General features: G+C 37.0%; 3 protein-coding genes and 2 long non-coding RNA genes across 8 annotated transcripts; 3 read left to right on the top strand and 2 right to left on the bottom strand.

Moving 5' to 3' along the window:
• Positions 1–241: 241 nt before the first annotated feature.
• LOC125187827 (pelargonidin 3-O-(6-caffeoylglucoside) 5-O-(6-O-malonylglucoside) 4'''-malonyltransferase-like) lies at positions 242–1,782 on the top strand. Its single transcript, XM_048084472.1, has 2 exons — positions 242–810; positions 890–1,782. The coding sequence occupies exons 1-2, from the start codon at positions 300–302 to the stop codon at positions 1,615–1,617; spliced, it is 1,239 nt and encodes a 412-aa protein (XP_047940429.1). The 5' UTR covers positions 242–299; the 3' UTR covers positions 1,618–1,782.
• A 315-nt stretch (positions 1,783–2,097) lies between these two features.
• Positions 2,098–5,150, top strand: LOC125190229 (vacuolar protein sorting-associated protein 20 homolog 2-like). Its single transcript, XM_048087475.1, has 6 exons — positions 2,098–2,296; positions 3,019–3,171; positions 3,262–3,414; positions 4,262–4,345; positions 4,687–4,846; positions 4,931–5,150. Exons 1-6 carry the CDS (start codon positions 2,195–2,197, stop codon positions 4,954–4,956), a joined length of 678 nt encoding a protein of 225 aa, XP_047943432.1. The 5' UTR covers positions 2,098–2,194; the 3' UTR covers positions 4,957–5,150.
• Positions 5,151–5,454: 304 nt separating this feature from the next.
• LOC125190228 lies at positions 5,455–8,734 on the bottom strand. Of its 4 annotated transcripts, none has more exons than XM_048087474.1 (7): positions 8,579–8,734; positions 8,358–8,493; positions 7,063–7,274; positions 6,783–6,899; positions 6,358–6,507; positions 5,939–5,997; positions 5,455–5,778 (listed from the first exon to the last, which is right to left on the bottom strand). In XM_048087474.1, the coding sequence occupies exons 3-7, from the start codon at positions 7,183–7,185 to the stop codon at positions 5,643–5,645; spliced, it is 585 nt and encodes a 194-aa protein (XP_047943431.1). In that variant the 5' UTR covers positions 7,186–7,274; positions 8,358–8,493; positions 8,579–8,734; the 3' UTR covers positions 5,455–5,642. The 4 variants fall into 4 exon arrangements, with proteins under 4 accessions (XP_047943431.1, XP_047943430.1, XP_047943428.1 ...); XM_048087473.1 differs by having other exon boundaries at positions 7,063–7,245; XM_048087471.1 differs by having other exon boundaries at positions 7,063–7,245; positions 8,358–8,734.
• Positions 8,735–11,383: 2,649 nt separating this feature from the next.
• Positions 11,384–13,243, bottom strand: LOC125190945. The gene is made up of 2 exons (XR_007171002.1): positions 11,738–13,243; positions 11,384–11,628 (listed from the first exon to the last, which is right to left on the bottom strand). It is a non-coding gene; the product is annotated as an uncharacterized LOC125190945 (long non-coding RNA).
• Positions 13,244–13,725: 482 nt separating this feature from the next.
• On the top strand, positions 13,726–14,457 carry LOC125187075. Its single transcript, XR_007170559.1, has 2 exons — positions 13,726–13,776; positions 14,234–14,457. It is a non-coding gene; the product is annotated as an uncharacterized LOC125187075 (long non-coding RNA).
• Positions 14,458–15,265: the final 808 nt, after the last annotated feature.

Below are 15,265 nucleotides of genomic sequence, written 5' to 3'. Positions count from 1 at the left end.
GAGACCTACTTACCATTTATGGTAAAAATGAAGTGTGACTCTTAATTGGGGACGGACCGAAATGAGAAAGTGTGACTTTAATCGGAGAGAGGACGGAGGGAGTACCATTTGTTCTTTGTTCTTTGTGTGTTATCATTCACCAAAGTTAACAACATGAAAACTGACAGCCTTAGATATTTTTAGTGCTTGTCTATTTATGATTTGTCGTCTATTGTTTGATACAGTAAAAAATACAGATGCTTCATGTTTGAAATTTGAAAACACTTAGATCTAGATTTACACTTTCTTGTTTAGCAACCATGAGAGCAAACGTAGTAAGAAGAAAATTGATCAAACCATCTTCCCCAACTCCTCAAAACCTCCAAAACTACAAAATCTCATGCATAGATGAGCTTGCTCCATCCACCAACATCGGCGTCATTTTATTCTATCCATCAAAACCACCCCGAATAACTCAAAAACTCGAAGAATCTCTGCAGAAGATCCTCCCACAATTCTACGTCCTTGCCGGAAGATACATAAAGACCGATCAGTCCATCAACTGCAGCGACGAGGGTGTCGAGTTTGTGGAAGCAGAAGCCCCAGATGTGGAGCTGGCCAACATTGTCGGGACAAGTGAACAACTGAACGATCTCCTTCCACGCCGATCTCACCAAATGGATGGAGAATCGGATCCTCTGCTTTCAGTTCAGATCACACATCTGAAATGCGGTGGATTGGTGATTGGCGTCAGCGTCTCGCACAGGATATTCGACACTTGTTCACTCTCGACGTTCATTTCTGCCTGGTGGAATGCCTCCAGCAGTTCAGGTGAGAACATCAGTCTTGCTGCTATCCCAACTTTTTATGAACATCAGTCTTGTTGTTATCCAACTTTTTCCTCCAGCAGGTCCTGATGCTATCCCAACTTTTTATGAATCTACCGCGCTTTTCCCTGGAAGAAATTGGTCTAAAGTGGAATCTTCCAGAACAGAGGGAAATCATGGGATAGTGTGTAGAAGGTTTTGCTTTAACAAGGAAGGTATAGACAGGGCTAGGTCGAAGTTAAGGGTTAAAGACGGGGGAGGGATGGTTTCGAAGGTGGTGGTGGTGTCTGCTGTGATAGCGAAAGCGCTGATTGGCCGATCTGGAGACGGCTGTTACATCAGTCATGCAGTTAACATGAGGGGGAGAACAGTGCCACCTCTGCAGAAACATGCATGTGGTAATATTGTGTTGCAGGCGGTTAGCAGCTGCCCTGCGGGGCCAGAGATGGGGATTCAGGGACTGGTGGATCTGATGGAGGAGGCTATTGGGAAGGCCATAGCAAAGTGTAGTCGGATTGGTTTTGGCGGTGCCTCTTTGAAACCGGTGGCGAATGCACTTCCCGGAGTTGGTGCCACGACTCTATGGTTTAGCGATTGGAGTAAGTTTGGATTCTATGAAGCGGATTTCGGATGGGGGAAGCCGGTTTGGGTCGGTGTCGCTCCAATGCACGCTCAAGACATGACGATTCTGATGGGGAACGGAGATGGGGATGGAATTGAGGCGTGGGTGCATTTAAGCAAGGAGGATATGAAAGTGTTTGAGCAAAATCAGGATATTAGACCTTTTGTAACCTACGATAGTAATCGATAGTGTAATGTTATTTGCTTCCTTAGTTTTCGAATTCAAAATTCATTTACAATTAAAACACCAAAGTATGTAGTTCTTGGATTTAAGATCATTACATTATTAGTGTTGTGTTTTGATGCTAGCCTCCAACATTGGATCTAGATTTAAAAATATTTCAATATTCAATTACTTATAATGCTTTTGAAAAAGTTGACACTTTAGTTTTAAATTATATCTCAAAGCTCTACACTTTTTTGGTATGAACAAAATTTTTAATACTTTCATTCAACACAAAATTGATTTATTTTTAATTTATTCTACCAAAGTTGAAAATTTGAGAATCACAAGATAAATAAAGCACTCATTAGTAATTCTATTTCTTAATTTTCTTTTGAAATTCTATATTGTTCTGCGATCGCATAATAATATAAATTCACTACCTTTTGAAATCAATTTCTCGAAATGAAAATAATTAAATTATTGGGAAATGGAAATTGGCTACAGTCTATTTCAATTTCGTTTTTGTCCAATTCCATAATCTCCAATTCTCCATGATATCTATTACTCATACTACCTTTCTGAAAGGGATTGAGTGAATGGAATGGGGAATGTGTTTGTGAAAAAACCGATGATCACGGAGGTGGACAGAGCCATTCTTTCCCTCAAAACCCAACGCCGCAAGCTCGGTCAATACCAGCAGCAGGTGCGATTTCATCGTGTTTCATTAATCTTGTTCTAATTAATGTATGAACTCAATTTGAGTTTTTGTGTCGCTCTTCATCATCTTCAATTTGTGTGGAATTGTTCGAATTTGGGGATTTTTTTTTTTTTTTTGTGAACTTATCCCCGGGGACTGCTAATCTGTAATGGGAATTGATTTAGTAATATTGATTGCTATGATTGGAAATCATAGCTGATAATCCCCTTGTCTTTAGTTCATAGGGGATGTATCCAATGTTATATTCTCTTTTACTAAACAACAGATAACACTTCTTTAGGTACTCCCTTATAGTGGGGCAACCAAAAAGAAAACGACTCACTTATAGTGGGACGACCAAAAATAAGATCACGACTCGGTTATAGTGGGACGGGGTGAGTAATTATTGTTAACGGATGCAAAAATAACCTTGTGGTGATGTTATATTTGAGCAAAAATCAACAAAATTGATTATTTTGAGATCATGACTGAATGGCTGGCAACGATTCCACTTTAAGCTGGGATCTTAAAAATCACCAAGGATCATTATGTAGTAAGTATGCTGATTTTTAGTTGTTAAAACTTAATCAACCAGTAATCAGCACTGGTCATTAGGTAATAAATAGGCTAAGTCATTGTCATTGTTTAGTGATTTTTTTTCCTTGACAAGCTACTGGTGGTCAGTGTCATATGAGATCTATTAACATTTCTGCCTTTGACACTTTCAGCTAGAGGCTGTCATTGATGCTGAAAAGCAAGCTGCAAAAGATTTACTTCGGGAAAAGAAGAAAGACAGGGCATTGTTAGCATTGAAAAAGAAGAAGGTTCAAGAAGACCTATTAAAGCAAGTTGATGGCTGGCTTATCAATGTAGAGCAGCAAGTAAGTCTACTTCGGCCAGGTTCTCTTCATTTTGGGTGGTTTCTTATACGTATTAGATTTGACATGTATATTCTGCTGGATTCACTTCAGTTAGCTGATGTCGAACTAGCAAGCAAGCAAAAGGCAGTTTTTGAGAGTTTGAAGACTGGAAATAATGCAGTTAAAGCGATGCAAAGTGAGATAAGCCTTGATGATGTTCAAAAACTGATGGATGATTCTGCCGAGGCAAAAGCTTACCAAGAAGTGAGTGTCACTATCTCGTCATCCCATTTCTACCTGACATTGCTACAGGGTTTATTTCCATTAATTGGGTAGTAAATATTGCTTTCACTGATTCATATTTTATACTCCCTCCGTCCCATAAAAATATGGGCTTGATATGGCACGGGAATTAAGATAAAATTGGTAAAGTAAGAGAAAGGAGGAGAAGGGTGGTTAAAGTAGTGTTAGTAGATAGTGGGACCCACATTATTACTAGTGTTTAATGGTGGTATAAGTTGTAAATAAGTTGATGTATAGGGGTAATAAATTGGGATAACTTTCCAAAAATGGAAAGTGCACATATTTTTATGGGATCGAGGGAGTAACTTAAATCACACTTACCCAGCCAGTCAGTCAACTAGTATTGTCTATAGAATTCTTTAGCGTATAAAGTTCTGTGGAGTTTTCACTGCTGAAATGGTTCTGAGTCACATGGTTGATTGGTGATGTTTCTTCCATATTGTCATATATTATACTTAACAAAGATTCAATTCTTTTATTTCTTTCACAAGAAACTCCTAACGAGTTACTGTCGTTTTTTCCACATGTCAAAAATCATTTTATCTTTTGACTACCAAGCAAGTGCAGATTCCTTTTAAATAGTCGGCCTTGGTGAAGCAATATAACAATATCTTCAATTCTTTATGCTACCATCTGTCCTTATACTTACATCAGCACCTTGCAAGGCATATTACCTAATTAAAGAAGAAATTAGGATTGTATATAATATGATTTGCCGTGAGACCTGTATTATCTATCCACTTAGGCATTGTTCTCTACTTTTCCAATGAGTCTATACTCCCTGATTTTATTTTATTTTCTGGTGTAGGAAATTAATGCCATTCTGGGAGAGAAGCTATCGGCTGAAGATGAAGAGGAAGTCTTAGCGGAATTCGAGGGTCTAGAGGCTCAGGTCTTTATTTCGTTTCCTTATGCCACTGTTATTATCTCAATTGCTTCAGTTTTCGGTTTGGAATTTAACATGAACGTAGTTATAGTACTAGAACATTATTGTCCAGTTTCTGTTGGGTAGTCGTTTTATGGAAAGCATGATGGTTGTTCTACAGACTTGTAGGATATATTATTAGCTCAATACAATCTTGTGTATGCTTTTTAGGCAAGTTTCGTATGTTATATATGTGCTGGCACGGTTGGATCTAACCGCAAATCTAAACTATTGTATATTGATCTTCAACATGAAAGTTATGTATAATATTAAATGCTGTGAACTAAAGGAATTTCTGTGTCGTACAGTTAACACTCTTAGATCTGCCCAAAGTTCCGTCTGCAACACCAGCACCTTCTTCTCAAGAACAAGAAGACGAGCTGGACCTTCCTGATGTGCCAACCAAAGCCCCAGCCGTATCAGAAACTGTTGCTCATTCTTCATCTGAAACTTCTGAACATAGAAAAGGTCTCTCTCTCTCTCTCTCTCTCTCTCTCTCTCTCTGCATTGTTAAGGCCAGACAGTTTTATACCCTATTTGTATTGACTGCAGTTCTGGAGGAACCATTACCTACTTAATGTCGTGGAATCTCCATGATCATGGGCCTTGTTTATTTATGCCGGTGACGCTCTTTTTTGTTTCGACTATCTTGAGATTTGCAGCTGACCGGCATTGCTTCTGCTTATCATATGCGATAATTGTCATTTATATTGCTGACATTTTGTAAATTCTACTAGCTATATAAATATTATCAGGATTCTTGAATGCTCAAGTATGAGGTAAGATTTTAATTCTTTACATTTTACCAAACATTTTGCATCACGTTGACAGCCTCACTGGTCTATTAAATTCAAATTGTGGAGCATAAAACCCTAATTATAGATGACCATGTTGTGCATTAAGATTTATAAGTAGTAATCGTCAAGTTAAAATTAAAACGATGTACAACTTGTCAAGTAAAATGTTGATTAAAGAAATGGGAACTTAAAAAAGGTTGTTTAAATTAAATTAATACCGCCAATTATTTGTTATGCTTCATTGAAAATCATGCCCTAAATAGTGATGCCTTTTCTGTATAGTCAAAAGATGATGAAATCTATCATATTCCACCCAAATATTTGGAGGGTTTGGGCCACATATATTTCAAATTTCTCTAAAATCTGGATAGAAAAAAAAAAAAAAAAAAAAAAGCATCTGTTTTGTGCATTCTACTCTACAAGCAAAACAAGATTTCAAGTTATAAACTGGGCGAGCAAAGCCTCGATCAATCCAGATAGAACAGAGTAACAATCTTCCGCATGTTCTTCGCCTCTTGACACGTCTCCATGAGCAACCTACTGTCGTGAAAGGCAAAACAAATGACCTGCTGCACTTGAGAGATGATGTCCATGTTACACAGCCTGCAACAAAGTTTTGCCTATTGACATGAGTAAAATCTTTGCTTATGGAATGACTAGGTACACAAGTTAGTTTGAAAGATCAATTTTTTTTTCCTTCACAAAACTGCATGATACTTCAAAGCAAAGGGCAATGAGCAGTATCGATGAAACGAAGTGCTACCTGCTAGCCTCTATCAACGGAAGATGGTCGTTGTAAGGCTTCTCTATCACATTTTTTACCTGTAACCCAAAGAAAAAAAAAAAGAAGCTACATATTATTTTTATGAATTAATTTCTACATAGTTCTAAAATAATTGAATACATGGCATCAATGCTCTTTCTATCTTAGTTGATATCATTTCCTAAACTAGCAACCCCGTCTTGTATATGAAATTATAGTGGCATATTTTAGTAATTATAGACGGGAGAGAACATTTATACGCAATAACAAAATTCCAATAACTCAAAAGGAATCACAACAGTTATTTCATAGTTATAGAAGATATCATGGAGAGGCAAAATCACAATATTGGATAAGAACATAAGCAAAATTTTATTAATCCCGGCAAATTTAGCATTAATCATATCTCCAGATCTTACTTTGGAAAGTAATTCCTGACTCTCTGGAGGCTGCTTTTTCAAACTTTGTGGAAGTATCACAGTTAGCAGTTCTGGTTTTTCAGCTCGAAGAGCTCCTCTAATAACAGCAGCATTAGTCCCCGATGCTCCTGAAGAGAAGATATGGTTTTTCTGCAAAGAAAACAATGGAGAATTCACAGTATGAATTCATAAGGAGAGCAGAGAAGAGTCCGGAGCATATGCGATTGAAATAAGCTCGTTGAGTAATAGGAGTGCTAAACATTTGGTTTTGGGGTATAGGGTATGAAAGAGGATTTTCATTTAGAGTCCAAATAATGTTTGAAATGAGAGCATTGTTGTATTATTATATTGTAAGATTATTGAAAGTTTTCAAATGATGATGCATATATGTAATACTTATATTTGAAAATGTTTCAAGTACATACAGTTATGACCAGTGCATAGCTGAGAATCTCAATAAGTTCTTGGTGCATAAACCCCATGTTTCGTGTGCCAAAGAAACCAATTGCTCTGGGGCCTTGTTGTTGAATTGCCAGTAATTCCTAAAATAAAAACATAACAATCCATTGTTATATGTTGCTCATTAATCTCGGTTTAGTATTCTAATCCAGTCAAAATGGACCTTAATTAGCGGCGTACGTCAAGTTTTGACAAAGCCATAAAAAAGGACATGTCTAAATGATTGAGACATAAATTTGCACATACCTGTAGGTAGTCTACATCAGTGGCAGGTCTATACTCAGACACCATAACAGCTCCAGACCCTTCAACAAGAGACTGGGCTTGAGTTGGAATCTGAGTCGAGACTTCCTCATCTGAACCTAACATCTGGATGTCATCTCCCAATTCCTCTATATTTTGCTGTGGTCCGTCATATCCAATTAGAAACTATACCACCACACAGAAAACACAGGCCCCTGGTAGTAAATGATTAGTGAAAACCAACTGATGCGTGGAAATATATGTCTAAGACAAGTGGATTTCACTAGAACAGTAGAACACCACAACATGAATAGACTTTGTGTTCCACATAGGTAAGAGTTGGAGGGGTTGTTATTGGTCAATTGCCGTATAAATACACGTTTCCTTGTTTCATCTTTCATCGTGGAATCATTCAATCATTTATTACATTTATCCTCAGTTGGCATGATCATTTACAAGTCGACACATGGACTAACAACTTATACTCATAAGTCATAAGGCTAGGCATAGTAATGAAATCTTTTGATCACCCATTTTCGGAAAGCCCTAATTACGCACAAATTCAGCTGAAACAACCAACTAACAACAAATCACCATCCATTTTTCAAGCTATCCAATGCACATTCATAAGATGCAACGTACTATCAACATTACAAGACTAAACTCCACTTCTGGAGTTCTCAAATACTAGAAAATTGATCAAAACAGAATTAAAAAGTCTTGCAAAAATTAATTCTTGCATTAAAGTACATGTGCATCAATTAGATTAAATAATTGTTGGTTATCAGTGAGAAACATCAGGCTTCGAAAGCTTCCAACATTATTACCAAACTAGTTTCTTTCCACAGATTATATTATCAAGATCTGATCTTGTTGCTTTTCTAAACAATGTAATTGCTAATTACCAACAAAATGGTAAGAGTTCCTTTTAACAACAAAAATAAATTGCTGACAATCCAACAGTGGAAAAACAAAAATGGCTACAATGTGTAAACAAAAAAACAATAATCTATGGCTCCCAAATCAGCTTAAAATACAGCTATTCAACAAAAATCAAACCACTAATTCACTCATAAGCAAATGGGAAACCTAAAAAACAGAACCAAAAAACATAAAACAAAGAGAAACGACAGATAATCCACCAAATTAAACCAAAGCTGAAATCTCTATCCCTTTCAAAACAATAATTTGCAAGACCCATTTCGCAAAACCCCCTTATGCAAAGATTAAACAACAGCTACTCGCATTTCCAAGAGAAAAAGAGGCAAAAGAAGGAGAGAGAGGAACAAAAAAGATACCTTTTTTATCCGTACAGAACGGTAGCAGGAAGCGGCAAATCTTCCATGTCCAAGCGAAGGGGGTGAGAGAGAAACGAAATGGCTGAGAGTAGTAGCACTAGCTGTAATGGGAATTGCTGTGGAAAAGTGAGAGAGTCTGAAAAAATCAAAATGAGGAAGTCTCAATAATGCCATTTCTCCTCTTTTTCTGTTTTCCTCAAAAATAATGCTTAAATGTATACAAATTTGATTTGTGTTGGTTGTAAACTTGTAATCGAAAAGAATTAATGAAGGTTTTGCATTTGGATGGCTCCTAGCTGTTGAGAGAATCTGCTTCTGCTGCCTTTGTTGAAAGAGAGAGAGCGCTTGGATATGATGTGATTGTGAAGGAAGAAAAGAGAGGACTCTTTTTCGCCTCTACCTTTTCTGTCATTTATTCTTATTGCTGTTTTAAAATTATTAATAATACTAAAATAATCTTTGACCTTGTTATTAATTGGAGTGTTTTTATTTTCTCTTTTTGAGTTTGACCTCTAGAATCTCACCTTTTTTTCTTAACTTTTGCCCGTTTTCATTCGATTTCAAGTATTCAACTCTAAACTGCATTTATTAAAAACAAGAAAAGAAAATAGAAGCGCCTAAAAAATGCATGAAACTTTGTCCTTTTATAATTTAATCCAAAACTTGTCAATTTTACAAATTAATAGTACTTCCTCTCCTACGTTACATTTAATATATTCACATTTCTTTTTCAATTTGTCCTATATAAGACGTCTATCTTCCATTGTTGGAAATAAATTCATCTCTCATCTCTCATCTCTCCTCATTAAAACACACAACTACATTTCTTTTCTCTACTCCATTATACTACATTCGTCTCACATTAAGTGTCACATTTAGCGTGGACACGTGTTTTAAGAAATGTAAAAACAAATAGGTTGAATAAGTTAGTGGATTATGATTCCTACTTATATATATTAATTTTATAATAAAATGTGAGTAGAGTTGGTTTGTAGAATGTGGGTACTTAGCATTTACGGTAAAAGTGAATGTGACTCTTATTGTGGAACGGATCGAAACGGCAAAATGTGACACTTATTATGGAACAGATGTAGTACTAAATAATTTTTCTTAAAATTCCATGTCACTCAATATTTGTGCATATTTTGAGCGGAACTAAGGTAGTACTTGGTAAAACAAAATAATAAAGAGGCCATAGAAAAACAAATAATGAGTATATTTGGCAAATTAACACAATCACAACAAACGTGTGAAGTGATGGTCACAGTCTCAGGCCTCCTGAAGGACAATATAATTGGATCTAGAGGGGCAGATTTGCAAGGATAGTCAAAGTATCAAAAAATTATCGAATTGTAGGTTTATTTAGTCATTTTCAAAAAGTTGTCTATTTTGCTACACTTATTGATCTCATTTACTCCCTCCGTTCTATAGTAATGAAGACATTTCTTTTCGGCATTGAGATTAAGAAAAATGTGTGTAATGTATTAAATAAAAAGATAAAGTAAGAGTGATAAAAAAAGTAGAGAGAATAAAGTAAGTGAAAAGAAATTTGTTGACTTTTACTAAAAAAGGAAATGACTCTATTAATATGAAACGTACCAAAATGACAAACTGACTCCAGTCCACTACTATGCAACAGAGGTACTCCCTCCGTCTCATCCGTCCCACTTCAAGAGTCCTGGTTTACCACTTTTGGATGTCTCACTTTAGGAATCCCGGTTGGAATATTCCATAAATGGTAATAGGCCGCACATTCCACTAACTTTTTTTCACTCACATTTTATTATAAAACTAATATATAAAAGTAGACTCACATTGCACTATTTTTTTTTCACCGACTTTCCTTTATATTTTTAAAACTCGTGTCAAATTCAAATGGGACTCCTAAAGTGGGACTGGGGGAGAAACATTTAATTTTTAGAGAGGTAATCTGTTATCACTGAAATTTCGATTAAAACCACCACAAACGACCATATACTAACAAAATAAATAATACTAAGTACTAGTAACAAATTAGATAAGTACCTGCAATATTGTGTGATGAGAGTTCACAAAGAACAACTCTGAAATGTAGTGACAAATCGAAGTGGTACCAGTAGCAGTAGCTAACCACAGGAAACCAAATCGTTGCATTAGAAGGAGACAAAATCTGAAATGTAATGACAAATCGTTTTCCAACCGTGAGAATACATTTGAAGGTGAAAAAATTCAACAAATAAATTCAGAAACTAGTTGTTAACTCTTACAAAAGATCATGAATCTGTCCGGATGAAATAAAAGAAATAAAGGTGAAAAATAAAAAGCTAATTCATCATTGGTCAGTGGTCGACAAAAAAAACAAATAATGAGTATATATTCAAACAAATAAATTTGGCAATATTTTGAAGAGTAAAGGTAAATTTTGGTCCTAAACATATGGCTAAAATACGACTTTGGTCCAAAACATTCACTTTTTTTAAAAACGGATCCAAAACAAATGAAATCCGTGTTAATTAGGTCCATTTTTGACAGTTCCATCAATTTTTTACGGTGAACTGCCGATTGGCTAAATGTTGACCCAATTACACAATTTTGATTACTGTAGCATATATATACGTTTTTTTTTGAAAAAATTAAAAATGCAAAATTTGAAAATGCAAAATTAAAAATGTAAAATGAAAAATATAAAATTAAAAACAAGTTTCTGATATTAAAATGCAAAATATATGGGATTCACTTTAAAACTTTCATTTCTCCCTCTCTTTCTTCTCCAAGAACCCTACTTTCATCTTTCTCAGTAACACCACCATACACCATCCGACCGACCCATCGGACATGGCCGACTCGAGGTGCAGCAAGGGTTCCTGTAATACCCGCACCATTAGTTTGCTTTCGATATATTAATGTGGAACTAGAAATGTAACGTCCTCTCTTTTCGTGAAGTTTTAGTGGATCTCGAGCCTTTAATGAAACTTAATCTTTTTAGTTGCGAAGTAAAAACTAAAGAAGTAAGTGAGCAAGTTAAAACAGACTAAAGACACACTTCGGAAAAATAAAATGTTTCGAATGGCATTACATAGGCAACAAAATGAACAACTAATGGAATAGGTTACATGGATCAAAGTCCTTAAAGAAAGAAAACAAGGAAAGGAAAATATAAATTGTGGAGTGCATTTCGGGCCTTTTCTCCAGGCCCAATTTAGGGCCCGTTTTGGGCAGCCCGTCGGCCCAGACATTCAAATCCAGGCCCGCTCGAAGTGCAGCTAGGTGGGAGCTAAGATTCCTCTCTCACCTGCAAGATAAAAACAAGTTTTAATGGCTAAGGAACAAGAGTAATTAAGGGACTACTATTAGAAGGGAAGAAACAATCTTTCTTTTGCTATGGAGGACCAAAGACTTACCCAAAAGAGGCAAGTCAAAGCTGCCATTTTTGCTCCTCCAAAACAGCCCCTGTGCACCAGCTTTCCTAGTCACACAATCAACCAAAATCAGTTTTGAGGGGACTTGTAATCTCCAACTAAAGACCAAATTGCATTTAGTGTAGAGTACTACTAAATCACAAAAGTGAGATAGGTTTCAACATGAGGACAAGTGGGAAATCAGCTTTCAATTAATTCTCCTAAGGTACAAAATCAACCTATAAAACCCCCTCAACCCCACCGTTAGACTCCCTTCAATACACTTGAAATTTCAGCAAATTAAGAGTTAGATAGAGAGCTTGGAGTAGGATTCTGCAGGCTTTCTTACAGCAGCCCTGCATCCTTTAGGTAACATGTCTTCCTCCTTCCTCATCTCCAAGAATCTCTCTTCATTCAAAAAAAGAGAACTCAGTTTCACCCCCTTTCTTTGTCACTGCAACTAGGAACTCTAAAGGAGGAGGGCAAGCTTTGTTTTCTAACAACAAACACCAAGTTAGTAATTTCTCCAAGAGGTAATTTCACCTCCACCTTCCTCCCAACCAGAATTTCATGTCATCATGTAGTAATCAAACCTAAAGCATGCTTAGAACACCACATGATAAAAGTAAAGGGAGAAAAAGAAACATTAATGTTGCATACAACCCTCTGCCTCTCTCAAATTTTCATATTTAGGATAAGGGAAATTCTTTTCATTTTACTCCTGCAACATAGACACACATGCTGGAAACTCACTCCACTAAAATAAACAAGACACAATAGAGAAGCCCTTAGATTAAGAACATAAATCACTTTATTTACAAGTTTCCAATTGAATCGTCAATCACAAACTCAGAATTAACGGAGTAAGTAAAGGGGCTAAAGGGAAAGGGACTTAGCTTAGGAAGTGGGCTGTCCGGCGACGGCAACCCCGGAGCTTCCACGCACAACGGAGAAGGAGGGCCGGAGAGAGGACGCGCAGCGCTAGGAACTCCCCGACGCTTGCTCGGCGGTGGCACTGCGATCTCCGGAGAAAGAGTCTCTACGGAGAAAAACAGAAAAGGAAATGAAGGGAGAAAGGCGACGCCTTCTCTCCCGTTGGTAACGCCGCTACCCTCCTAATCAAAGGAGACGGAAGAGTATTCACGGCGAGTTGCAGAGAGAGAAAGAGTGGCGGAGGTTTGAGCAGCTGAAGGGGCGGTCCGGCCGAGCAACGAACAGCGTTGGTCGACCGCGAAAGGGCTCACTCCGAGCGAGAATTCGCCGGAGAAGACGAGAGGTGGACGAGGTGTTGTTCTGTCCGGGAAAGAGAGAGAGAACTGGACGGAGACGGAGGGTGATGGCACGAGCCGCCGGCGACTCCGTGACGCCGAGGAGCTGGAGTCAGCGGTGCTCCGGCGACCCAGGTGGAGCGGCGATGTAGCCGAAGAAGGAGGGAGAAGAATTTAGGGATATCTACTTTCAATTTGGGGATTTTGAGAAGTAAATTTAGAAATGAAGGAGAGGAAGAGATCGGTGGAGTTGGGAGCAGAAGGTTGGGCTGACATTTTTTTTAGTTGGGCTACTTTTAAATTGATGTTGGGCCAGTGATAAAATAAAGTATTTGGGGCCATGATCTATTAAAGTAGCTTTGGACTATATTTTTATCAAGTTGGGCCTGCAGTGCCTAATTAAATCATGGGCTCCTCTAAGTTACTCCATCAAATAATTAATACTAAGTAATGGTTTGTTAACTAAATCCCGAGAGGATAAATAAATTTCGACGAGATATACGGAAGTAATACTTCCTAAGTTAATGGAATTATTTCTTAAACCTCCACAATGAATTAAAACTACTGATTTAATTAATGTTCAAGAATTTCTAGAAACTTTTTCTAGAAAAATAAGAAAAAGAATAAAAGAACACGCACTTAGGATGCATTCATGTTTAAACTTAATGGATATCTCAAAATCTAATCAAGTATTATTTTATTTCCTAAAGGGACGTCTTCACACGTCGTCTAAGACCAAGTTAAAGAACTTACGGATAGAGATTTTGCTTTGAGGTGGGCATTCTTTCAAAACGTGATTTCAGTATGAAAATGTGAATCTTTGCTCAAGTATATTGTCATGCCATGTTTTGTTTTATGATTACCTATCTGCTTGGCTATGCCAATTTAGTTAAATCGAATTCGGGTCCCAGTAGGGCCGCAAACCCTACTCGGACTAGTGTACACATGAGGGGACCGTGAGCTAACAAAGGAGTTGGCCGGTCCAGTGACCGTCGTGGAATGTGGCCACATTCCCGGTTCACATCAGTTTCAGATATGGTATATCTATGTTATGTGATTGCGCAATCAAATCTTTACTCAAGGAAAAGTATTTTAGTGACTCGGGTCTTTTAAGTAAAACCCCGTGATCACTCAACTGTGGCATTGACAATTAAAGATAGAACCATTTTTGGCAATGTGCCCACTGAGTATATCAAATACTCAGCCCTGCATGTTATTTTCAAATGTGCAGGTTGAACGTGGACGAGCAGGCGAAGGTGTTGGGACAAGCTTTTTAAATAAGTAGTTAGGTAGCCCAAAGTAGCATGTCTTCATACGTGCTATTTTGTCTTGGACTCTTCCGCTGCAAATCTAGAAGTATGTGCTAGAAAGCTATGAACTTAGTCTTGATACTCTGAACACGTTTTGACTATGTACCCATATGCCTTTGATACTATTGATTTAAGTGATTTCATCCTTTTATTGTTGTCCCTTGATTATTGAGAATTGTTTAGTCGCGAAATAGCTACGCTCACTAGCACTAGGGAGTTGTGGTCGTGACAGTTCCGGAGATGGCAGCGACGCTCAAGACTTTCGATTTAGCTACGTTTTTTGCAATTGCAAGAAGGTAGCGTAGCTTCGAATTGTCACCAACCAAGCAAAAAATTGAGAAATTGATGAATGTTATGTCGTATTGGCTATGGTTTGTTGTTGTTGTAACAATTGTTTGTGTATTCAAGAAATTTGATGGATTTGAATGCAAAACCCTAATTTTGAATGGTGAATTTTGAATTTTGGATTAATTTTGAATCTGAATCTGAATTTGATTTTGAATATGGATGGATGGATTTTGAATCTGCTACATACCATTATGAGATGGATTTTTAAATTTCGATTAGAAATTCTGGATGGAATTTTTATCGTGAATCTAAATTAGAAAACATACAACTTAATAAATGTCAAACTAGTCCATGATATTCATAATCAAGCTCAAATAGGTTCTGAACATTTTACAATAATTAGATGACTAATTTCGAGATTAAGCCGATTTACATTTTGCTAATCGATGGTTGACCGTTAAAAATTGACGGAACCGTAAAAAATGGACCTAATCGACACGAATTTCATTTGTTCTAGACCCATTTTTCAAAAAGTAAATGTTTTTGACCAAATTCGTATTTCGACCATATGTTTAGAACCAAAATTGACCTTTACTCTATTTTTAATCATGTTCATATATTTTTAAGAATCTTTCAAATGCATATGAACTGATACCGACGTAACA

This window comes from Salvia hispanica, chromosome 5 (genome assembly GCF_023119035.1).
Source record: "Salvia hispanica cultivar TCC Black 2014 chromosome 5, UniMelb_Shisp_WGS_1.0, whole genome shotgun sequence".
NCBI classification, from domain to species: Eukaryota; Viridiplantae; Streptophyta; class Magnoliopsida; order Lamiales; family Lamiaceae; genus Salvia; species Salvia hispanica.
The sequence above is the reverse complement of the archived record's forward strand: the minus strand, read 5'-3'. Positions and strand labels throughout refer to the sequence as shown.

What these genes read in the sequence shown, in the direction of transcription:
- LOC125190228 (XM_048087471.1), bottom strand. Translation starts at nt 8,531, where the DNA reads ATGGCATTATTGAGACTTCCTCATTTTGATTTTTTCAGACTCTCTCAC. An exon ending in GCTATGCACTGGTCATAACT is followed by an intron (nt 6,508 to 6,782) that starts GTATGTACTTGA and finishes TTTTCTTTGCAG; the next exon opens with AAAAACCATATCTTCTCTTC. An exon ending in CCGTTGATAGAGGCTAGCAG is followed by an intron (nt 5,779 to 5,938) that starts GTAGCACTTCGT and finishes ACTTTGTTGCAG; the next exon opens with GCTGTGTAACATGGACATCA.
- LOC125187827 (XM_048084472.1), top strand. Translation starts at nt 300, where the DNA reads ATGAGAGCAAACGTAGTAAGAAGAAAATTGATCAAACCATCTTCCCCA. An exon ending in GAATGCCTCCAGCAGTTCAG is followed by an intron (nt 811 to 889) that starts GTGAGAACATCA and finishes TTCCTCCAGCAG; the next exon opens with GTCCTGATGCTATCCCAACT.
- LOC125190229 (XM_048087475.1), top strand. Translation starts at nt 2,195, where the DNA reads ATGGGGAATGTGTTTGTGAAAAAACCGATGATCACGGAGGTGGACAGA. An exon ending in TTATCAATGTAGAGCAGCAA is followed by an intron (nt 3,172 to 3,261) that starts GTAAGTCTACTT and finishes GATTCACTTCAG; the next exon opens with TTAGCTGATGTCGAACTAGC. An exon ending in AGGCAAAAGCTTACCAAGAA is followed by an intron (nt 3,415 to 4,261) that starts GTGAGTGTCACT and finishes TTTCTGGTGTAG; the next exon opens with GAAATTAATGCCATTCTGGG.